The sequence below is a fragment of the Macaca thibetana genome, chromosome 11, assembly GCF_024542745.1.
Source record: "Macaca thibetana thibetana isolate TM-01 chromosome 11, ASM2454274v1, whole genome shotgun sequence".
In the NCBI taxonomy this organism is placed as follows: domain Eukaryota; kingdom Metazoa; phylum Chordata; class Mammalia; order Primates; family Cercopithecidae; genus Macaca; species Macaca thibetana.
The window spans coordinates 128,621,096-128,644,682 of record NC_065588.1 but is presented as its reverse complement, the minus strand read 5'-3'; the positions used below and the strand labels follow the sequence as shown (position 1 = coordinate 128,644,682).

The window sequence follows — 23,587 nt, the reverse complement described above, 5'->3', positions numbered from 1 at the left end:
ATAGACTGTTTTACAAAAGGTGTCTGTTCAGCACTATGTCCTGTAATAGATGTGACCCTATTTCCTTTCTCATCCCTAAATGGGACTTGTTCTTGTTGGACTGAACGAGAGCAGTCTCAGGAACAGTTTTCTTTGAAGAGTTTCTTCCAGAGCGTGGCTCCTGAGACAGAGCTGGAGACCGAAATCACCTGGGGGTGCCCTCAGTGAGAGGGTCTGTCTGTGCAGTTCAGACCTCAGAGCTGTTTATAAAGCAGGCTGGGCCTAAGTCACCGGGGAACTGGCCGAGCCGGTGCGCCTGTCTCCCTCGCCGGTGTGTTCTGCAGGCAAAGGCCAGGCCTGCGTAGCTGGTTAGACACGGGAAAGTGAGTGGTCAGGCCAGGATCCCAGCAGGCACCCCGTGCCACCCCACAGGGCTCCGGCCCCATGCGTCTGACACCTGCCCCAGGTGTGCATTCCCAGCGGTGTCTGTTTCCCAATTCCGCCCTCGGCCCCGAATTCGTGGAGCCGAACTCCTGCTTTCTTCACAGTCACTTCTGGTATTTGAGCTGAAACCATGTCTGACCACGGGCCCGGCTTCCTACGCCCCGCCCTCCTGCTCTGAGCGGCACCTGCCCTGGGCGAAGGCCACCCCGCCCTGGGCTCTAGGACCCGGCACAGGCTCCTCCCCGACTCCCCTCCGCTGTCTCCCGCTTTTTCCAGCAGCACCAGACGCAAATGGGACTGGGTGGCTCCCGCCCAGAGGACGCCACTGACCTCCTGCCCCTTCCTCTGCTCTGCCTGGCGGTCCCGCTCCTAGGAAAAGCTCGCAGCCACTGGTTCTGCTTTCTCTTTTCCCACGGGGGGGTGGGACCTGCCACTTGTGGAAATCACACTCGTCGAGGCCGCCCGTCACCAAGCCCAGTGCAAATTCTCGGCCAGCATCTTCCTCGGCCGCCGTCGGGCAGGTGACGCCGCCTCGCGAGGCCTCCCCCTGACTCTGTGCTGAGGCCGCCCTGGGTCCTCCCTGGCCGCACAGCCCACAGCCTCTGTGCCTTTGCAGAGCGCTGAGGTTGGGGTTCCAGGGCCCAGGCCTTGGCCTCCTCCCTCTGTCTATGCCTTTCAATCCTGTCTAATGGAGGCAAACAGTCCCAGACATCTAGCTCTAGCCCTGGCTTGCACTCCAGGCTCAAATATCCACGTTTTATGTTTCAACAAACAGCCAGATTGTTTTCCAAGGGTCTGTGCCACCTCCCATCCCCACCCGCCGCACGTGGGCGTTCCAGCCCCTCTGTGACCCTCACCGACGCCGCTTTTGTACGTCGAGGGCACATCAGCCCTTCCGGTAACCAGACAGCGGCCCCCGTGTGGCTCCGAGTGTCAGTCAGCTCCCTGGCGGCTGCCTGGGGGGCACCTGCGCACGTGCTTGGTGGCTGCTTGGGCATCTTCAGTGCTGACGGGTCTGTTCTGATCTTTCCCCAGTTTTCACTGGACATTTTGTTTTCTTTTGTGTTTTGAGAGCTCTGTGTTACTTCTGGATACAAGTCCTTTATCAGACACGTGCTTTGAAAATACTTTCTCCCAGTCTGCTGTGGCATGTCTTTCTATTCACTTAAGAGTGTCTTTCAAAGAACAGACATTTTGTATTTTGATAAAGTCCAATTTATCCATTTTGTTTTGTTTTGGATCGTGCTTTTGTTGCCATATTGAAGAAATCTTTGCCTAAGCCAAGGGCACGACGACTTTCTCCTCTAGTCCCTTCCAGGGACTTCATGGTTTTAGGTTTTACATTTAGGTCAATGATCCACTCTGGGTTAATTTTTGTATGTGGTGGAAGATACGGATCAAAATTCATTTATCCAGAATGAGAAGTGTTTGTTGCTTGCCAAGGTGTGTGTGAGTGAGAGCATATGTTTGTGTTTCAGTTTGTGCGTGCGTGTGTAGGTGTGGGTATGTGTGTGAACATGTGTATGGGTGTGAGTGCGTGTGTACATGTATGTGTTTGAGAGTGTGCTTGTGTGTGAGATTGCATGTGTGTGAGCGTGAGTTCATGTGTGGTTTTGTGTGCACGTGTGAGTGCATGTGTGAGTGTGTGGGGGGTTTGTGTGCATGTGTGTGCGTGTGTGTCAGTGTGTGTGGGGGTTTGTGTGTGTGTGACTGCGTGTGTCTGTGTGTGTGTGGGTTTGTGTGCGTGTGTGTGTGTGAGTGTGTGAGTGTGAGTGCATGTGGATTTGTATGCATGTGTGACTGCGTGTGTGTGTGTGCTTGTGTATTTCCCCATTTGCCAAAGCAGTATCCTTTCTTCACCTTACTCCTTTATCTATTTTGATTTATCTTTCTCTGTGTCTAGCTTCACACCAGCGTTGCCCTGCCCATGGCTGTGGTTCTAAAATAAGCGTTAACTTGAGGTGGTGTGAATCCTCCCACCTGGTTCTTTTTCAAGATCACTTTGGCTCTCCAAGGTCCTTTGCATTCCCACATGAATTTCAGAATCAGCTGCTCAGGTTCTACCCTGAAGCGCGCTGGGGTGCTGATGCGACGGCGTGGGGTCTCCGCGTGCACAGGGGAGTGTGTCTTAGCCTCACTGAGGACCCCCCGCTGCTCACCTCCCATCCTCCTGTCTGCTCTTTTTGCCATGGGCCAGCCTGTGTGCTGAAGTGAGTGGCTGGGAGCTTGGTCACACACCTCTCTGTGTGGTCTGCTCCAGTGGCCCCTGCTGTGGAGCCCACCCCATCCACCCCTGCCACGAGCTGGTGCCATGTGGCCCTGCCTGCCTCCTGCCCCGCCCTGGTTCCCCGCCTGCCTCCTGCCCCGCCCTGGTTCCCCGCCTGCCTCCTGCCCCGCCCTGGTTCCCCGCCTGCCTCCTGCCCTGCCTTTGTTCCCCGCCCCTCCTTTTGGCTGCTCCAGCTCTGGGCTCAAGTGTCTTCCTTTTTGTGGGACAAGCCCAACTTTTCCCACCTCCATCCCTCTCTGTGCCCACATTCCACCTCCTCACCCTTTTCCCACCTCCATCCCTCTCTGTGCCCACATTCCACCTCCTCACCCTTTTCCCACCCCCATCCCTCTCTGTGCCCACATTCCACCTCCTCACCCTTTTCCCACCCCCATCCCTCTCTGTGCCCACATTCCACCTCCTCACCCTTTTCCCACCCCCATCCCTCTCTGTGCCCACATGCCACCTCCTCACCCTTTTCCCACCCCCATCCCTCTCTGTGCCCACATGCCACCTCCTCACCCTTTTCCCACCCCCATCCCTCTCTGTGCCCACATGCCACCTCCTCACCCTTTTCCCACTTCCATCCCTCTCTGTGTCCACATGCCACCTCCTCACCCTTTTCCCACCTCCATCCCTCTCTGTGCCCACATGCCACCTCCTCACCGTTCCTGGGGGACAGAGCTCAACTGCACGTCCAGACGCAGATCACGCCTCAGGCTGGCCCTTTTGCTCGCTGAGTGGAGGCTGCGTCTGTGACGTTTTATTCTCAGAGACGCCGGGATGCTCATCTGAGTCTCTGCCCCCAGCCAAGGGAGGCCCTGAGCCTGTTTAGGGACAGCAGGAAATAATGGCAGAGGCCCAGGACCCCCCTCATAGCCCCCTTGCCTGACTCGGTGGTGACCCACTCAGCAATGCCGGGAGCAGCCACCGCTGTGCTGGCAGAGCCACCTTGCAGGAGGGGAGGTCCCAGCCCCACGTTCGAGAGCAGAAGACAAAACATCTCCTGTGGCTGCTGTAACAAGGGCCACAAGCAGGTGGCTTCCGACACTGTGGATGCACCGTCTCCCGTTCTGGAGGCCAGACCCCAAGATCACGGTGTGGGCAGGGCTGTGCCCCCTCCTTCTGGAGGCCAGACCCCAAGATCACGGTCTGGGCAGGGCTGTGCCCCCTCCTTCTGGAGGCCAGACCCCAAGATCAAGGTGTGGGCAGGGCTGTGCCCCCTCTTTCTGGAGGCCAGACCCCAAGATCACGGTGTGGGCAGGGCTGTGCCCCCTCCTTCTGGAGACCAGACCCCAAGATCACGGTGTGGGCAGGGCTGTGCCCCCTCCTTCTGGAGGCCAGACCCCAAGATCACGGTGTGGGCAGGGCTGTGCCCCCTCCAGAGGATCCTTCCTGCCTCTCCCAGCTTCTAGGGCTCCAGGCATCCCTGGGCTCGTGGCTGTGCCATTTGAGTCTCAGCCTCCGCCTCCACGTGGCCTCCTGCCTGGGCCTCCATGTTGCGTTTCCTCTGCCCTCTCTTTAAGGACACTGTTGGATTTAGGACTTACCCTAAATCCAGGATGATCTCTTCGTCAGTGGGTGGCTGGGTCAGGTTCTTGACTTTGCAGCACAAAATAATTTGAGAGCAAGTCCAAAACACAAGTAGGCAAAGAAGTTTGTCACAAAGCGAAAGTGCTCCTCGGAGGGAGAAGCAGCCCCTGGTGCCTTGAGGGGAGTCCTTTCGTGGGAGCTGTGCGTGCACGTTCATGAAATACAGTGAGGTTGGGTATATAAAGGCAGACAGACCTGCGGTTAGCTGTGTGTGCCTGTTCATGAAATACGGTGAGCTCACGTGTGTAAAGGCAGACAGGCCTGCGGTTGGCTGTGCATGCGTGTTCATGAAATACAGTGAGGTTGGTTATGAAAGGCAGACAGGCCTGTGGTTGGCTGTGTGTGTGCATCCATGAAATACGGTGAGATCAGGTGTGTAAAGGCAGACAAGCCTGCGGTTGGCTGTGCATGTGTATTCATGAAATACGGTGAGGTCAGGCATGTAAAGGCAGACAGGCCTGTGGTTGGCTGTGCATGTGTATTCATGAAATACGGTGAGGTCAGGCACGTAAAGGCAGACAGGCCTGTGGTTGACTCTGCGTGTCTGTTCGTGAAATATGGTGAGGTCAGGTGTGTAAAGGCAGACAGACCTGCAGTTGGCTGTACTTGCCTGTTCATGAAATACAGTGAGGTCAGGTGTGTAAAGGCAGACAGGCCTGTGGTTGACTCTGCGTGTCTGTTCGTGAAATACGGTGAGGTCAGGTGTGTAAAGGCAGACAGGCCTGCGGTTGGTGCACACGCCCAGTACCTAAGTGCTCCAACACACACTGCCTGTATCATTACATATGGAATCCTCACTGGGGGTGTATCTCTTACTATTAAAATGAGGGAAAGGTCCCTGTAAGCTGAACTTGGAGCCTAACTGTGTGTACAGCTTCCTGGAGATGCCCCTGGCCCCTCCAAGGCAGGAATGTGTGGCTAAGAGCTTCGTGGGCTTTGGGTGCTGACTGGCTGGAGATTGGGGAAGCTACATCAGGAAGAAGTACCTTCATTCTCTTTCCTGGGCCCCTACTGGGCAGGGGGGCTTCACACAGGGAACAAGGACGTCAGTGTGGCCTCCCCACCCCTACCGATCCCGCCTCAGGGTCATCTCAGGATCCCTAACTTAACTACATCTGCAAAGATCCTACTTGCAATCAGTCACATGAGGACAGGCCCTTCCGAGATTAAACCCGGGCCAGAAGACATGTTTCCGAGGTCGGAGACAGAGGTCACGTCCTGCTGACACCATGTCCTGGGTCGCGGGAGGAGGACACCGTTCAGCCCACCACGGAAGAAAGGGCTTCCTCAGGGAGCACCGGCCCAGCCGTCCTTTGCTCCCCGTGGCCTCTCCCTCATCCCCAGCAGGAGCGCAGGAGGACAAGGCTGGGGGGCTGAACTTCAGGGTGAGCGACTTGCCTTCCTCACTGATGGGCATTTTGGACTTGTTGGAAAATCTTTGAGCTCCTTTATCTGTTTCTTGGGGCTGGGTTGAGCGTTGCAGAAAAGCGAGATTTGGAAAAGTCATCCTGGTCTTCATTGTCTTCCATTTGCCAGACGGTGGGTGACAGGGAGTGAAATAAAAACACTTCAACTCCACGAGTGTGGAAATGACCTGGCAGGATCTCCCTCGCACGACCTGCGAGGCGGACGCGGTTGGGATCCTCATTGTGCCGGAGAACTGAGGCTCCCAACGGCTGTCGGTCTCACCTGTGGGCGCCTGGGCTCGAACCTGGATCAGACGCTGGCGCTGCTCCCCGTCAGGAACGTCTGCTGACGGCTGGTCCACCATCCGCAGGCCCCACTTCTAGGAGCCCCACCGGCCAGGTGCTGAGCCCAGCATGACGCAATGGAGCATAAGCCAATCAGAGCGCCCTATTTCCTCTGGCCACAGTGATTGGTGCATGACGCAATGGAGCATAAGCCAATCAGAGCGCCCTATTTCCTCTGGCCACAGTGATTGGTGCATGACGCAATGGAGCATAAGCCAATCAGAGCGCCCTATTTCCTCTGGCCACAGTGATTGGTGCATGACGCAATGGAGCATAAGCCAATCAGAGCGCCCTATTTCCTCTGGCCACAGTGATTGGTGCATGACGCAATGGAGCATAAGCCAATCAGAGCGCCCTATTTCCTCTGGCCACAGTGATTGGTGCATGACGCAATGGAGCATAAGCCAATCAGAGCGCCCTATTTCCTCTGGCCACAGCGATTGGTTCAGGGAAGGGCACGTCACCCAGTCAGAGCCCGGGAGACACAGGGATGTTTTCCTGCGTGTCCTGGGAAGACAGGCGGGTTTGCTGCCCTGGACTCAAACCCCTGGAAGGTCCGGACCTGCGGGGACACGGCCTCCGGCCACGCGGACGGGCCTTCCTGAGATTAAACTCGAGCCAGAAGGCTGGAGCCAAGAGAGGCAGACGGAGGCCCGTGTCCCGCTGACGAGCTTTGACCCCCCGTCAAGCTGGCCCGAAACCGAACCCACCTGGACTTTTCCTACGGATGAGCCACCAGCCCTCTTTCTGCTTAGGCCAGCCCGGCTCGGCTTCTCCGTGTTCCTGCTGAGCGGACAGCAGAGGGTGCATCTGGAAGGTTCTGTCGCCCTCATCGCTCCTGGGCACCTCACACGCTCCCCAGCATGGCCAGCGTCCCGGGGGCCTCTGCGTCCATCCCTCAAACCTGCGGCCGTGAGCTTGCAGGGAAGCCTGTTCCACGCGGGCAGCTTGTTTATAAAGCGAGTGGCCGCTGAGATCCATCCATAAAAGGCCGTCGATATCCTGGGGCAAGGAGTGGGTCCCGGACACGGATTCTAAATCAAATGAGAGGTCATTGAGAATGAGTAGGTGACAGGGATTCTCTGCCCCCACCCGCCCTCGCTCTAAAGTCTGAAAAGGCTGGAGGCCCCCGGGAATGCTCACGCCATAAATCCCTTGTCCTTGCTGCTTGCGAGTTCTTCAGCACAGGTGCATGTGGCCCCGAAGCCTCCTGGCCTAGTGATGGAGGGAGAAAGAAGGGGTGGAGTCCACCACTGTCCCCAAGGCCAGCGGCTTCCTCCACTGCTTCGAGGAGGCATCGGGGACAGGCATGAGTACTTCACGGGCCCAGCCGGTGCCTGTGGGGCCCCTTGAGTCTTCATTTGTCCCCTCATTACACAGATGTTTATAAAGTACCTGCTGTGTGCCGGGCACAGCCTGGGTTCTTGGTATAGAGCTGCCAACGGGACAGAAAAGGAGCTTGCTGTCCGGGGCTCACGTTCTGGTCATGGGGGGAGATAGACCTGCAGGAACAAACAGGTACAGGGCGTGCGCTTGGGGACGGTGAGAGGGGCCGCCCCGTGGGACAGGGCTGGTCCCAGGCTTTCTGAGCAGCCCTGCCCCTCTCCCGCTGGGCTCTGGGAGTGCCTCTGCCCCCACAACCCCAAAACATCTCCTCTCCAACCTGCAGCCGCTCCCGCAGTCTGTCCTAAGATCTGTTTCCTTTCTCAGGATTTTTTGTTTTACACATTTTGCAAGTTCATGAAAATTGTGCAATCCAAGCTTTTTCCTCTACAGACTAATGGAGTGAAGTCTTCTGGTCAGAATGCATTTTTCTGAGTGATGAAATCTCCCTCGCTGAGCACCACAGTCCAGATAAATGTGATGGTGACGCACAGCCCTCGTCCCTTTGAAATTCTCACCAGAGGCTCGGAACCAGCTGCTAGCCAGGGCGGGAAGTGGCTGCCCATGAGGGTGGCTGGCTCCTTGGCTGTGCCTGGCTCCTCAGCTGTGCCCAGCAGCACCGTCCCCAACGTGCTTCTGAAGCTGACAGCTGGGGTTGGAATCCCAGCACCTGCACTCATGGCCCACGGGGGAGGCTCCTGTCTGTAGAACGGGGACATTCATCTCTTGAGGTTGCTCTGAGGACAGGGTGGGCACAGGGGCTGTGTGTATGCTGGGTGCCGTGTTACTGTTACTAGTTTCTTTCTAGAACAGCTCTGACCCCCGTACACCCTTGACGTCTGGTTGTAGGGCCAAAGCCTTGTCCAGTAGCCCTCGAAGGGTGCACCTGGCTCCCAGGGTCCCGTGCACCCCACCCTGACCACACCCCAAACCATGTCTCTTGCAGGTGCAGACACATGAGCTACGCCCAGGACCTGCCCCAGGTCTCCGTGGTCTTCATCTTCGTCAACGAGGCGCTGTCGGTCATCCTGCGCTCCGTGCACAGCGTGGTCAACCACACGCCCTCCCAGCTCCTCAAGGAGGTCATCCTGGTGGACGACAACAGTGACAATGGTGAGTGGGCGCGGCCTCAGCACGGTGCTCACGGGGGGCTGCCTGTAGCTGGGTTGAGCTGGGGTTGGGTGGAGCCTTCCGGGACGGAGCGACAGAGGACCGCACCCCGTCTGTCCACGGGGCTCTAAAGCTACGGGGGTCCCTCCTGCCTTCCAGCCTCTGTCATGACTCGTACATGCTGTCCCCACTGTGTGGCTGCCCGTGCCTCTCTCTGCCTCCGTCACACAGCCTCTCCCCCTGTGTCTGCATCTTCTCCTCTTCTCATGAGGACCCACACTAGACTCAGAGCTCACCCCAAATCCAGGAGGATCTCATCTCAAGATCCTCAACTGGATACGTCTACAAAGTCCCTGCTTCCAGACAAGCTCCCCTCTCAGGCTCCGGGTGGAGGTGAAGTTGGGGTCAGCCACCCCACCCTCCACAGAGGCCAGCAGAGCTGAGCTCTCCCAGGTGCCACCTCCCGCCTCTCATGCCCACAGAGGCACCAGAGCTTGGCTGGACGGAGCTGGCGGCTGGAGCCCAAGCCCCGTGGTTCCTCAACGCCACCCTCCTCAGCCTCAGGTGCCCTGAGGGCAGCACTGCTCACACCCTCTGGCACACAGGCTTGAAACACCAAACGAGGATCTGGCACTGCCCCAGGCCTGTCCCCCATCTGCCCTTCCCAGGCGCAGAGCAGAGAGCCCACAGCCATGACACTCCCTCCGGAAATGGAGTGAAACCTGGGCAGGCCCTTCCCGACCCCTTGTGGAGGCGGAAGGCTGTACCATGAGGCTGTGGGGCAAGCTCTGGACTGCAGCAGGGCCCCAGCCCGGCAGCACCGTCTACACTGGGGTCTGTGTGCGGAGGACTGAATGGTGTGGCCACCCTCCTGAGCCCTATCTCGCTGCAGAGGGTGGTGTGTGGGGAGGACCATCCAGTCCAGCTTGGCTACCTGTGTCTTGCCCTTGGCCACAGGGAGCTCCATCAGGACACCCTGCCTCCAGCATGGAGAGGCCACGTTTGTGTGTCCACCCATCCATCTATGGACTTGGCTGAGCCGGTTCGGTTGCGTGGAGAGACCACGTTTGTGTGTCCACCCATCCATGCATGGACTTGGCTGAGCACGTTCCATTATGTGGAGAGACCACGTTTGTGTGTCCACCCATCCATGCATGGACTTGGCTGAGCAGGTTCCATTATGTGGAGAGACCACGTTTGTGTGTCCACCCATCCATGCATGGACTTGGCTGAGCCGGTTCCGTTGCGTGGAGAGACCACGTTTGTGTGTCCACCCATCCATGCATGGACTTGGCTGAGCCGGTTCCGTTGCGTGGAGAGACCACGTTTGTGTGTCCACCCAACCATCTATGGACTTGGTTTTTTCACGGCTGACTGCTCAGCCCTGTGTATCCCGTCTCTGCAGCACGGGCTGCTGTCTGGTCTGGTGTGTGTCCTTGTTTGCTGTGTCTCCCACGGGAATGTCAGCGTCGTGAGACTGGGGTCTCATCTCTGGGACCTCCCACGCTGAACCGCGTGCAGCTCAGTGGGTCCTAAGAGAACGTTTACGAGACACCCATCCCACACGGGGCACGCAGCGTTTCTGGCCTTGGGTCTTGGTGGCCCCGCGCCTGCCGGCACCTGCCAGCGTGCTGACGTCTTGTCTCTCCTCAGTGGAGCTCAAGTTCAATCTGGACCAGTATGTCAACAAGCGGTACCCGGGCCTCGTGAAGATCGTCCGCAATAGCCGGCGGGAAGGACTGATCCGCGCCCGGCTGCAGGGCTGGAAGGCGGCCACTGCCCCAGTCGTCGGCTTCTTCGATGCCCACGTCGAGTTCAACACAGGCTGGTAAGGGCCAGAACAGGCTGGACAGCCGGTCTCAACGGGTCCCCCTCCACCATCCCCCTCCTCAGCCGCTGTGCTGCTGCAGCCTGGCCGCTGGGCTGGCCCCGGGGCTGGGGTACCCACCGTAGCCTTCAGGAGCTGGAGCTGAGAGCCACCACCGAGTCCACCTGTTCGGTTACCTCTGCGGCCTCTCCGTGTCCAGCTCCCGAATGCAGAACCACTGGAGGGCAGGCCCAGCACGCACCCAAGGACATGGTTCTTAGAAGCTCTGAGGCACGTGTGTGAGGCTTGGTCTGTGCCCACCTTGCCCCGGGAGAACGTGACCCCGTCCTGACTGCAGCAGTCTCGGGTACTGTGTGTCCCCCGTGGGGCGGGAACCTCAGATCAGGTGGGGTGGGGCTGAAGTGTACACGTCCGGCCTCTCAGGCCCTGCTCAGTCGCTGGAGGTGGCCACAGGTGCCCTGGAGGCCTGAGCCGAGTGCGAGGGGCGTGGGAAGTGAGCACGGGCTTTACCCGTGAAGGTCCTGGGCTGAGGGTCACCTTGTTTATGGGGTCCTGGGGCCACCAGCACAAAGCACCCCTGCTGGGCGGCTCAGGGCAGCAGGACTTCACCTCAAGGTGTGGGCAGGGCTGAGTTTCCCCCAGAGGCTCCAGGCAAGGATCCCTCCCACCTCTCTCAGCTCCTGGAGGCTGCAGCCCCCCTTCCGCCCCCCACGCCCTCCCTGTGTCTGTCTCCCCGTCCCTGCCTTGTGCAAGGACTCTTGTCATTAGAGTTGGGGCAGCCCAGGATGCCCCCATCCAAACCCCAAAGCCAGCCCCACAGAGGGCACCTACAGGGTCCATAGTGTACAGGGGTGTGTGCCCTGCACTTCAGCCAGTCCTGCGTCCACAATGCACAGGGGTGTGTGCCCCGCACCCAGGCCAGACCCTGCACTCACAATGCACAGGGGTGTGTGCCCCGCACCCAGGCCAGACCCTGCACTCACAATGCACAGGGGTGTGTGCCCTGCACCTCAGCCAGTCCTGCACCCACAATGCACAGGGGTGTGTGCCCTGCACCTCAGCCAGTCCTGCACCCACAATGCACAGGGGTGTGTGCCCTGCACCTCAGCCAGTCCTGTGTCCACAATGCACAGGGGTGTGTGCCCTGCACCCAGGCCAGACCCTACACTCACAATGCACAGGGGTGTGTGCCCTGCACCTCAGCCAGTCCTGCACCCACAATGCACAGGGGTGTGTGCCCGGCACCCGGGCCAGACCCTGCACCCACAATGCACAGGGGTGTGTGCCCCGCACCCGGGCCAGGCCCCGCCCCCACCATGCACAGGGGTGTGTGCCCGGCACCCGGGCCAGACTCTGCACCCACCATGCACAGGGGTGTGTGCCCCGCCCCCAGGCCAGGCCCCGCCCCCACCATGCACAGGGCTGTGTGCCCCGCCCCTCTCCACCCAACCACAGGGAAGACCTGGGAGGCCGTTTTCCCCACTTCCTGGAGAAACCAAAACTGAAGATTTTATATCAACTCTCCTGACTCATTTTTCTAAACTCTAAACTCAGGGAAATGCCAGCTGTGGTTGCCGCAGGGGACTTTGGTGGGAAGCGGCAGCTGACGATCAATCTCAGGGTTACACGGAGGCCGGGGACTGTCACTGTTGGCTGGGACACCCCACTGCATGTGACCCGGGCCTCCTGCTGGGTCCCCGGGGAACCTGGCGTTTTGGGGCTTCTGAAAACCGGTGGTTTCTATAACAGCATCAGGGGGTTTGAGCGGGGACTTGGCACCTCTCAGGCTTCTCGCCTCACACTCGGCTTTCCTGGGGCATCTCAGCCCCCAGCCGACGCCCAGCCGGCGCTGTTCTGATGAGACGCTGCCTCCTCTGCCCTGTGCCCTCCCTGCCCCTTCCTCGCTCCTCCGCCGGGTGCTCCCCTTTCCCTCAATGTTCATCAGCTTCTGACGTGTTGTGCATGAATCGTGTTCCACTGCCTGCCCCCCTCAGGGTCACCCCACATGGTCGCACAAGTTGCGCACTGCACAACTACACCCGCAGCCTTTCAGTCCCTCTGATGCCGCGTAAGCTCCCCGAGGCCTGAGGGCATGTGGGGGAGCCTTGTGTCTGTCACATCAAAATGCAAATTTTTTTGTTTGAGACAGGGTCTTGCTCTGTCACCCAGGCTGCAGTGCAGTGGCACGATCTCGGCTCACTGCAAGCTCCGCCTCCCGGGTTCCCGCCATTCTCCTGCCTCAGCCTCCTGAGTAGCTGGGACTACAGGCGCCGCCACCATGCCTGGCTAATTTTTTTTTTTTTTTAAGTAGAGACGGGGTTTCACTGTGTTAGCCAGGATGGTTTTGATCTCCTGACTTCGTGATCCACGCGCCTCAGCCTCCCAAAGTGCCGGGATTACAGGTGTGAGCCACCACCCCCAGCCAAAATGCAATTTTAAACCAGTGCAACTTTAATTTTCACAACTGAAAACCCAGTTATCCTTCTGTAAATAGCAACCGCTCCCATAACTGTCTCCACAAAGGATTCTGCCGTATTAGCAGACCTGGCATTTCCAGGGAGCTTTTCATCTCTGAAGCACTTTGCTAACAGTAATTAATTAATCCTCCTCACAAAGCTGAAAGGCAGGTAAATACCAGGCCTCACGCTCAGAAGGATGGGAAGGAGGGGTGAGGACAGCCACGTGGTCTCACAGGCAGGGTCAGGGCCTCGCTACTCCCCACACCGGCCCTGCCTGAGCTGGCCCAAATCTGCCCTCAGGCCGTCCTGCCCCTCACTGCGGCCTTTGGGCTCTGTGTCAGCTGGTGGCTAGGTGGCTGCAGCCCCGTGGGACTCCAGCATGGATGGCAGGCCTCTGCAGCCGTCTCACCTTTCGGTAGACCATGGTGTCTCACCTGCTTCCCAGGACCCCTGCCTGGGATGGGGAATCGCAGACTGAACTGATGCCCACGGAGGCCGCTTCTGCTCACCTTCCTCTCTGCCCTCCTCACCCCCGACTGCGCCATCGCTCTGTCCAGCCTCCTGGCCAGCCCTGCAGGCCCATCAGGCACACGCTGGGGCTTCGGTGCAACTGCTGTTCCCTCCAAGACTCCCTCCACGCCTCCTGCCAGTCACTACCCAGGGCAGCCCTACTTAAAACTGTGAGCCCCTTCTACCACATCCATGACTGCTTATACCTCATCCTCTGTCCCATCCTGGAGCGGGGCCACTGCACACTCGCACAGGTTCCACACTGCACAGCGGTGCCTGGTGGCTTTTCCATCCCACACTGTGCGAGCTCCCCATGACACGGATTGTTTTTATTCCTTAGTTCATGATTGTGTTCCCATTTGTGGGAACAGGGCATGGCACATAGTAGATCCTCAATTAATTCTTGCAAATGAATGCAGCTCCCACAGGAACAAGAAAGGAGAGGAGGGACTCTGGGCTGGGCAGAGAGGAAGACTGAGCTGGGGAGCCCTGTGATGGACATAGCTGACCTCTTGTGGACCCCTGGGCAGCCCTTCAGAGACGCTGCAGCTGGGCCAGCGTGGCCAGTGCCAGTGTCCCCCAGGGGCCAGCAGCATTCGAGGGGCTGCCCCAGCAGGGGTGAGGCCTTAGTCAGGGTGGGTCTGCTGCTGAGAGGGGCCCTGGGGCTTCCAAGTGAGGCGGTGGCAGCAGGGGGTGGCAGGGTTGGATGCAGACCAGGTGGGGCCTGGCCTCCCCTCCCTGTGGGCGAGTGGACCCTCCTCGGGGAGTGCGGTGGGCTGGGGCTGCCCCCGCTCACGGCTGTGCCTCTGCAGGGCGGAGCCCGCACTGTCTCGGATCCGAGAGGACCGGCGTCGCATCGTGCTGCCAGCCATAGACAACATCAAGTACAGCACGTTTGAGGTGCAGCAGTACGCCAACGCTGCCCACGGCTACAACTGGGGCCTCTGGTGCATGTACATCATCCCCCCGCAGGACTGGCTGGACCGTGGCGACGAGTCAGCACCCATCAGGTGAGCTGCCCCAGCAGGGGTTGAGGGCGGCCCTGCCCGGAAGGAGCGGAGCAGAGTGAGGCGGGCGAGGGACGGGGGCTGGGGACGGGGGAGGGGGACAGGGGCGGGGGACGGGGGAGGGGGCTGGGGACGGTGGGGGGGGACAGGGGCGGGGGACGTCCCCCAGCAAGCACAGCCTGGTGCAGGGGCCGTCACAGAGACCATGGTGAGGGTTGGGCCAGGTGCTGGGGCCCCCGGCCTTTGCCATAAAAACTTGGCACACAGAGCTTGTCTGTGTCACAGAGATGCAGATGCAGCCCTCGGGGCTCACTGGAGCCGGGACTAACGGCTTGAAGGTTATTTTTCTTCATTCAAAATGCACTTGATAATCCCCAATCAGCAGGAAAAGGATTGTGTTGTGTCAGGATTGCCTTGCGTTTGACATTTTAAAAATGAGTGAAATTCAGAGAACCCAATGGGAGGCAACTCCCACAGTTTTTGGCAGGCTCTGGATGCCCTGAGCTGCAGCAGGAGCAGGCTCACTGGCCCCATCGAGTCTGCAGGGCATGGCTGCGCACTGCTCCTCATAGCCACCACCTGGACAGCTGCTGAAACCCCCGTTCCAACCTTCAGCTAAAGGACAGGCAGCGACGTGACCGGACACTACCCAGGAGAAGACTGGCCTGTGCCAGAAAGCTCATGAAAGGTGCTCCCCACGGTCCAGGGAGAGGCAAATTCAACCCGCAGTGAGATGGGGCTCCATGCCCACTGGGGTGGCTGAAAGGTGTAGGCTGACAATACCAAGTGTTGACAAGGACAAGGCACAGACACAACTCTTGGACGTGGCTGGCAGGACTGTGAATCAGCACAGATGCTTTGCAAAAGCAGCAGCTCCTTCTGAAGGCCCAAAACCCTCTCCAGTGTCCCCCTCCAGTGTCCCTCCCTCCAGTGTCCCCCTCCAGTGTCCCCCTCCAGTGTCCCCCCTCCAGTGTCCCTCCCTCCAGTGTCCCTCCCTCCAGTGTCCCCCTCCAGTGTCCCCCTCCAGTGTCCCCCCTCCAGTGTCCCCCCTCCAGTGTCCCCCTCCAGTGTCCCCCCTCCAGTGTCCCCCTCCAGTGTCCTCCCTCCAGTGTCCCCCTCCAGTGTCCCCCTCCAGTGTCCCTCCCTCCAGTGTTCCCCCTCCAGTGTCCCTCCCTCCAGTGTCCCCCCTCCAGTGTCCCCCCTCCAGTGTTCCCCTCCAGTGTCCCTCCCTCCAGTGTCCCCCTCCAGTGTCCCCCTCCAGTGTTCCCCCTCCAGTGTCCCCCTCCAGTGTCCCTCCCTCCAGTGTCCCCCCTCCAGTGTCCCCCCTCCAGTGTTCCCCCTCCAGTGTTCCCCACTCCAGTGTCCCCCCTCCAGTGTCCCCCCTCCAGTCCCTCCCTCCAGTGTCCCACCTATCCCACTCCCAGGTGTTTTTCTCAAAATAAATGAGACACATGTACATGCAAAGGCTTCCACACAAACGTTCACAGTGGTGTTACTCACAGTAAACTCCTGTGCGTCAGCAGGTGAATGGTTGAGCAGGGCAGACTCCACTCGCATCACAGAATACTCAGAAACAGGGAGGAGCAGACCCTTCCACACCTAACAACATGGTGAGATGCAGAGGCTTGTGCTGAGCCTGGGAGCCACACATGGAAGAGAGTTTCTGCGTGATTCCTGCACACAGAATTCCACGGAAGGCAAAACTCATCCTGGGGCAGAGGCCGAGGGTCGGGGCTTACAGGGACAGAGCCTGGGACAGTTCCAGGCCAGCAGTGTCCTCTCCTGGACAAGGATGGGGTCTCCATCAGTCAGAATGGACCAAAATGCAAATATCACATGGATGCATTTCATTTTATATAAATTTCACTCCCCAAAGTTGATTATAAAGAATAAATGAAATACTAAGGCAGGTGTGGTGGTTCATGCCTGTAATCCCGACACTTGGGAGGCCGAGGTGGGTGGACTGCCTGAGCTCAGGATTTCGCCCGCCCTCATGGGGACAGAAACAGCAGACAGCCGCAACGAGACGAGGCCACCTTGAAAGTTCCAGGACAGCTTCCATAGTGGACGCCCAGCGTGATGATCGCAAAGGTGCCCTCGGGTCCACGTGGTGTTGTCGCGGCCGGCGCCCCTGCTTCCATGCTCAGCGTGCAGGCGTGCAGCCCGCTGGATTTATACGTTTTAGGGAGACATAGGAATCAGTCCACACATGTCAGGGGCGCACTGGTTCAGTCCAAAAGGCAGGACGACCGGAAGTGGGGAATTCCAGGTCATGGGTGGATTCAAAGATTTTCTGACTGGTAACTGGTTATTATCTAAAGAGCTGGCATCGGTAGAAAGGAGTGTCTGGTTAAGATAAGGGGTTGTGGAGACCAAGGTTTTACGATGCAGATGAAACCTCCAGGTATCGGGCTTCAGAAGGAGCTTCAGAAGGAAGAGATTGTAAATGTTTCTCATCAGACTTAAAAAGGGGTCAGACTTCTGGTTGGTCTCATCTGGGTCAGAAAAGACCTCCAAAGGACAAGGAAGTCTCTACGGAATGTGGAGTCCCCCACAAGAGACCGCATTGCAGGTCATTTCAAAATACATCAAAGAAGTATATTTTGGGGTAAAATACTTAATTTCTTTCAGGGCCTGTTAACTGTCATTTTGGATGCGTTTTATCTCTACAAAGAGTCTGTTTGGTCAGACTTAACATCTCTGTTTTAGTGTTCCTGAATTCCAAAGGGAGGAGGGTCTGAGGGGGCGTGTCCAAACCCCCTTCCCATCAGGACCTGAGCTGGTTTTCCTGGGTTACTTTGGGGTGCCTTTGGTTGAGAAGGGGCTCCATTCAATTGGTTGGGGGTCTTAGAATTTTATTCTTGGTTGACAGAACCAATACTTAATCATTTTCACGTGAAATCTTATTTTACGTGAAAATGATTTCTACTCTTTGAAAATTGGAAGATTCTAGGCCCCGATTCTTACTCAGTCTTGATGAGCTGAAGCTGAGTTGCGGCTGCTCCCGGGGACAGAGCAGAGCCACAGTCACCACCAGTCCCAACAGCCACACCCAGCAAGCCTGTCTGTCCTGTGTTGTTTGTCGTTTGCTGATGCCGCTGCTCCACGTGGGGGAATACTTCTCTAGAGTTGGGTCCTCACGGAGAGAGGGAGGATAGCGATAGACCGAGAGGATTGACTATTTCAAGGAAAAGAAGATGAAGTCTTTGATTCCATCATGTTCAACACGTGAAACTAGTCCTCTTCTCTCCTGTACTTTACCTGCCTGACCTTCATGTGAGTGAGTTCGTCAAAACTCACCCTGGAGGACCAGAGTCTGGGCGAGACCCTGTCAGAAATGAGCTCCGCACTCACTGGAGGGTCACAGAGTCATGTGCTGGAGCCCTGTCAGAATCACTCCCCTCGCACAGGGGACCGGAGTAACAGACAACAGCCCTGTCAGAATCGCTCCCCTCGCACAGGGGACCGGAGTAACAGACAACAGCCCTGTCAGAATCGCTCCCTCGCACAGGGGACCGGAGTAACAGACAACAGCCCTGTCAGAATCGCTCCCCTCGCACAGGGGACCGGAGTAACAGACAACAGCCCTGTCAGAATCGCTCCCCTCGCACAGGGGACCGGAGTAAACAGACAACAGCCCTGTCAGAATCGCTCCCCTCGCACAGGGGACCGGAGTAACAGACAACAGCCCTGTCAGAATCGCTCCCCTCGCACAGGGGACCGGAGTAACAGACAACAGCCCTGTCAGAATCGCTCCCCTCGCACAGGGGACCGGAGTAACAGACAACAGCCCTGTCAGAATCGCTCCCCTCGCACAGGGGACCGGAGTAACAGACAACAGTCCTGTCAGAATCGTTCCCCTCCCACAGAGGACCGGAGTAACAGACAACAGCCCTGTCAGAATCGCTCCCCTCGCACAGGGGACCGGAGTAACAGACAACAGCCCTGTCAGAATCGCTCCCCTCGCACAGGGGACCGGAGTAACAGACAACAGTCCTGTCAGAATCGCTCCCCTCGCACAGGGGACCGGAGTAACAGACAACAGCCCTGTCAGAATCACTCCCCTCGCACAGAGGACCGGAGTAACAGACAACAGCACAGAGGACCGGAGTAACAGACAACAGTCCTGTCAGAATCACTCCCCTCACACAGAGGACCGGAGTAACAGACAACAGCACAGAGGACCGGAGTAACAGACAACAGCCCTGTCAGAATCGCTCCCCTCGCACAGAGGACCGGAGTAACAGACAACAGCCCTGTCAGAATCGCTCCCCTCGCACAGGGGACCGGAGTAACAGACAACAGCCCTGTCAGAATCGCTCCCCTCGCACAGGGGACCGGAGTAACAGACAACAGCCCTGTCAGAATCGCTCCCCTCGCACAGGGGACCGGAGTAACAGACAACAGCCCTGTCAGAATCACTCCCCTCACACAGAGGACCGGAGTAACAGACAACAGCACAGAGGACCAGAGTAACAGACAACAGCCCTGTCAGAATCACTCCCCTCGCACAGGGGACCGGAGTAACAGACAAGAGCCCTATTAGAATCACTCCCCTCATGCTGGAGGATCAAGAGTAACAGGCGAGAGAAAAAAATAAGGAGGACACGATGCTAATCATCGCTGAAACCGACAACACATTCTCCTCGTTTTTCTCCTTTTGCATACGCTTGAAAATTTCCATAAATGAAAGTAAATATGCATATTAAAAGCAACAGAGGGGCCAGGTGCGGTGGCTCACGCCTGTATTTCCAGCACTTTGGGAGGCCGAGGCGGGTGGATCACCTGAGGTCAGGAGTTCCCAGCCTGGCGAAACAAGAGCAAAATTCAGTCTTAAAAAAAAAAAAGAAAAAAAGCAGTGGAGGGCATTTTCTCTCTCTCTCTCTTTTTTTTTTTTTTTTTTTGAGACGGAGTCTCGCTCTGTCGCCCAGGCTGGAGTGCAGTGGCACGATCTCAGCTCACTGCAACCTCCGCCTCCCGGGTTCACACCATTCTCCCGCCTCAGCCTCCCGAGTAGCTGGGACTACAGGCGCCCGTCACCACGCCCGGCTCATTTTTTGTATTTTTAGTAGAAACAGGGTTTCACTGTGTTAGCCAGGATGGTCTGGATCTCCTGACCTCGTGATCTGCCTGCCTTGGCCTCCCAAAGTGCTGGGATTACAGGCGTGAGCCACCACGCCCGGCCTCAGTGGAGGGCATTTTCTTTTTTCTTTTTTTTTTTTTTTGAGACGGAGTCTCGCTCTGTCGCCCAGGCTGGAGTGCAGTGGCGCTATCTCGGCTCACTGCAAGCTCCGCCTCCCGGGTTTACGCCATTCTCCTGCCTCAGCCTCCCGAGTAGCTGGGACTACAGGCGCCCGCCACCTCGCCCGGCTAATTTTTTTTTTTTTTTTTTATTTTTTAGTAGAGATGGGGTTTCATTGTGTTAGCCAGGATGGTCTCGATCTCCTGACCTCGTGATCCGCCCATCTCGGCCTCCCAAAGTGCTGGGATTACAGGCTTGAGCCACCGCGCCCGGCCAGCATTTTCAAGGATGTACAGCAGGAGTCAGGGAATCATGGCCCACAGTCCTGTATTTGTAAATAAAGCTTTATTGACACATGGCCATGTTTTCTCGTTTGCATATCACAGCAGAGTGGAGTCGCTGCCACCCAGGCTTCTGGCCGCAGGGGAAGGGGGCCCTGCTCCAGGACGGCGTTTCCGTGATCTGTTTGGGGAATGGACCTTCAGGTGCAGGGCTAGCCACTTCACTTTTTAAGTACGAACAGTCTTTCACTTTTCCCATTGTGGATGCAAACTCTTTCTAAAACGTGGCACGTGCTTCTCTGCCTTCTTAGACACAGATTTTAAATAACATTAAATGTCAGTGTCGGTGGCCGCAGGACAGGAGGGCCTTCCGTCACAGCGGGGATGTGGCTGCGGGAGGCGCTCACGTGCCTGGGACTTTGCCCTTCCTGCGTTCACAGCCGCCTGTGGCTCATCTTCGGAGGCCTCTTTGCTCCCTGCAGAGTTGAAGCACCTGAGCTGGTCAATGGGACAGTCCTGGGCAGGAGCGTGGCCTCGCTGCCTGGGCCTGTGGAGGTGGCTGCCCTGCTGGCCTCCACCCTGTTCTATTCTTCTTCCCGCTCCCCTGCTCCTTTCTCCCGGGACAAATGCTGGGGACCATCCTCATCCCGGAGGATTCCTGGGATCCCAGTTAAGACCTGGCACCTCCAACACGTGAGCAAGGCGGGAGAACGCAGGAAGGACTGACAGCCTGGCAGGTGGGGGGCAGGCCCGGGGAGCTGGCCCTCATCGTGGCTGCTGGTTCAGGTGTGACTTCAGAGGACACCTGGGGACACGTGTTCCAGGAGGAGGGGCCCCAGGCTGTAGGTGCTTAGAGGCTGCTGATATGCCACCAGCCCCTCCAGGATCAAGGGCTGGGCTGACATCAGGCCTGCCCAGCGGAGAATCACTCAGAAATTCCCTCCAAAGCTCTGGAACCCCAAGCACTGCCTCCATTTCCCAGGGCCCTCCAGCTCGCAGAGCCCTGCCTGCCGGGGGCTGGGCCTGCAGGGAGGAGACCCCTGATTTTCTCCTTCATCCAAGGAACAAAGAAGAGTGTGCTCTCCCGGAGACCTCTCCCGGTCAGAAGAGGACCTGGGAGGGAGGTGCGGGCCCGGAGGCCCCAGCAGGATCCCGCAGCGCTGGAGGAGTCCCCTCTGAGAGCTGGGCTTGCACGGCCCTGCGCTCCGAGGATTTAAGGAGTCAGCGACCCCAGCCCCATTGACAAGCCACACAGAAACGAAAGCAGCCACACCCCTCCCCAGAAAGCGGATGCTGGGAGCCCCCAAGACGCAGAGCACCCGGCCTGTTTCACAGCTTCCTGCCCCGAACCCGCGCCATGAACTGGATGTGCCTTCCTGCGCTTTCCATCCTTAATGTACCCCAGTTTTAATTTTAACTTTTCGTTTCAGTGCCTCTGATTGAAGATGGCAAGTGTTGACTAAAACCAAAGTTAAAATTGTATTGACTGAAATTCATAAAACCAAATGAGTGTGAAAGAAATGTAAATAAGCTCTCAGGTGATGTTTCCATGCGTTTGTGGCTTGCACATCTGCACATACATGTACCGTGTGCTGGTCACCACGTGGGTCTTGCACAGCGAGGTTTCAGCGTGTGTTATTCTCCATGTGTTCTGAACTCCATGTGGAAGGACGTGGCTCCAGTGCCCTTGTCTCAGCTTCTCCGTGGATTGTGTCTTACACATGCTCTGCTGTTTACGTCCCTATCCCAGGTTCACGGACACTTGGCTCACTAGGCCTCCCTGTGCACGTGTGCAGACGACAGGCCCACTGCGGGCCTCCGGGGATGTGGGTCCCGACTCCACCCACACGGGCAGCGCCCACTGCCTCCTTGCCATCTTACGTAGGCATGAGCTGAGCCTTTGTTGTTGTTGTTAGAGACAGAATCCCTCTCTGTTGCCCAGGCTGGAGTGCAGTGGTGTGATTTTGGCTCACTGCAACCTCTGCCTCTCAGGTCCAAGTGATTTTCCTGCCTCAGCCTCCCAAGTAGCTGGGATTACAGGTGTGCACCACCACACACAGCTGATTTTTTGTATTTTTAGTAGAGATGGGGTTTCATCACATTGGCCAGTCTGATCTTGAACTCCTGACCTCAGGTGATCCGCCTGCCTTGGCCTCCCAAAGTGCTAGGATTACAGGCGTGAGCCACTGTGCCCGGCCACGATGGCTTTTCTTGTTATCAGGGTCTGTGGAGGATCAGAGCACTCAATGGGCCCTTAGTGAAACTCACATAACATAAATTAACCACACTAAAGTGCACACCTCAGCAGCGTTTAGACCATCACAGTGTCACACAGCCGCCACCTCCGTCTCGTTCCAAAGCATTGTCCTCCCTCCCCATGGGGACCCCGTACCCACAAGGAGCCACTCCCCTCCCCCGCCCCAGCCCCTGCCTCCACGATCCACTTCCTGCCCCGTGGACTCCCCTCCCCCGCCCCAGCCCCTGCCTCCACGATCCACTTCCTGCCCCCGTGGACTCCCCTCCCCCGCCCCAGCCCCTGCCTCCACGATCCACTTCCTGCCCCCGTGGACTCCCCTCCCCCGCCCCAGCCCCTGCCTCCACGATCCACTTCCTGCCCCCGTGGACTCCCCTCCCCCGCCCCAGCCCCTGCCTCCACGATCCTCCACGATCCACTTCCTGCCCCGTGGACTCCCCTCCCCCGCCCCAGCCCCTGCCTCCACGATCCACTTCCTGCCCCGTGGACTCCCCTCCCCCGCCCCAGCCCCTGCCTCCACGATCCACTTCCTGCCCCCGTGGACTTGCCTCTTCTGTTCCTTGCATGCGGACGGGGGGCGGCCTCTTGCACCTGGCTCCTGCCCTTGGTGCCACGTTTCCAGGGTTCCTCCACGTCTCAACCTGTGTCAGCCTCGCTCCTTCCACCGGAATCGCGGTCTACAGCCTGGACGGGCCACTCTCCATGTATCCACCTGTCCCTCCGTGGCTGCCGGGCTGACTCACTTCTAATGCTAACAAGAACGAGAGGCGTCCGGCTGGACGAACGCCCCAGAAGCTGAGAACCGGAGGGCAGGCGCGGGCGTTGGGCAGAGCAGCTCCAGCAGGCAGGACCTGGGGCCTCCACCCTGCACCCCTGTGCCCGCGTGCGGCAGCACCGCCCCGAGGGGAGGCTGTCTCCACGCTGACAGGCACTCCCACGCGAGCCTCAGAACCCTCCGCCCTGCCTTTTTCCGTAATCACCGCAGGCATTTCTCCGGCAGGTCAATCCGGTTCCAGCTGGTGCTGCCTCCCTTGTCTCGTGAGTTTATTTTAGAACCCTGAGCAATAATGAAATGACACTACCCTACAACAGACGTGGCAGAGGGTCTGGCTGGCTCTTCACTTCATCAGAGATCACCCCGAGATGATTGTGGTTGTTAAGAAAACGGGAGAGATACCTGTCGTAAGCGATGAGCTATAACTTACCCAATCAAACGTTGCTATTAAAAATCAAACAGGGTATTAAAATTTCATCACTGTTAGGTTTGTGGCCGAAATCTAATGACAGAACAAATTGGATGTTTGCACAAAGAAAAGGATAATCTCTTTTTAATGCTCCTGTTATTCTTGGACAATTGATGGGCATTTATTTCTGACAGCTGAGTCGTTGGGGACAGAATTGCTTCTTTTAAATTATGACAGAGGCCAACTTTTTGCTGTTGTTTTTATGGAAGAATGCACTGACACGTAGAGGAGGATCG

General features: G+C 57.8%; 1 protein-coding gene across 3 annotated transcripts in view; it reads left to right on the top strand.

Moving 5' to 3' along the window:
* The window catches only part of GALNT9 (polypeptide N-acetylgalactosaminyltransferase 9), a 121,687-nt gene that overhangs the window by 49,126 nt on the left and 48,974 nt on the right, over positions 1 to 23,587 (top strand). Inside the window, exons 3-5 of one of the 3 annotated variants that reach the window (XM_050747774.1) lie at positions 8,363 to 8,529; positions 10,180 to 10,354; positions 14,136 to 14,333. In XM_050747774.1, the coding sequence (XP_050603731.1) occupies positions 8,363 to 8,529; positions 10,180 to 10,354; positions 14,136 to 14,333 (540 nt within the window). Of the gene's footprint in view, positions 1 to 8,362; positions 8,530 to 10,179; positions 10,355 to 12,644; positions 12,757 to 14,135; positions 14,334 to 23,587 lie in introns of those variants that run through there. The other 2 variants (XM_050747775.1, XM_050747776.1) reach the window with 2 other exon arrangements.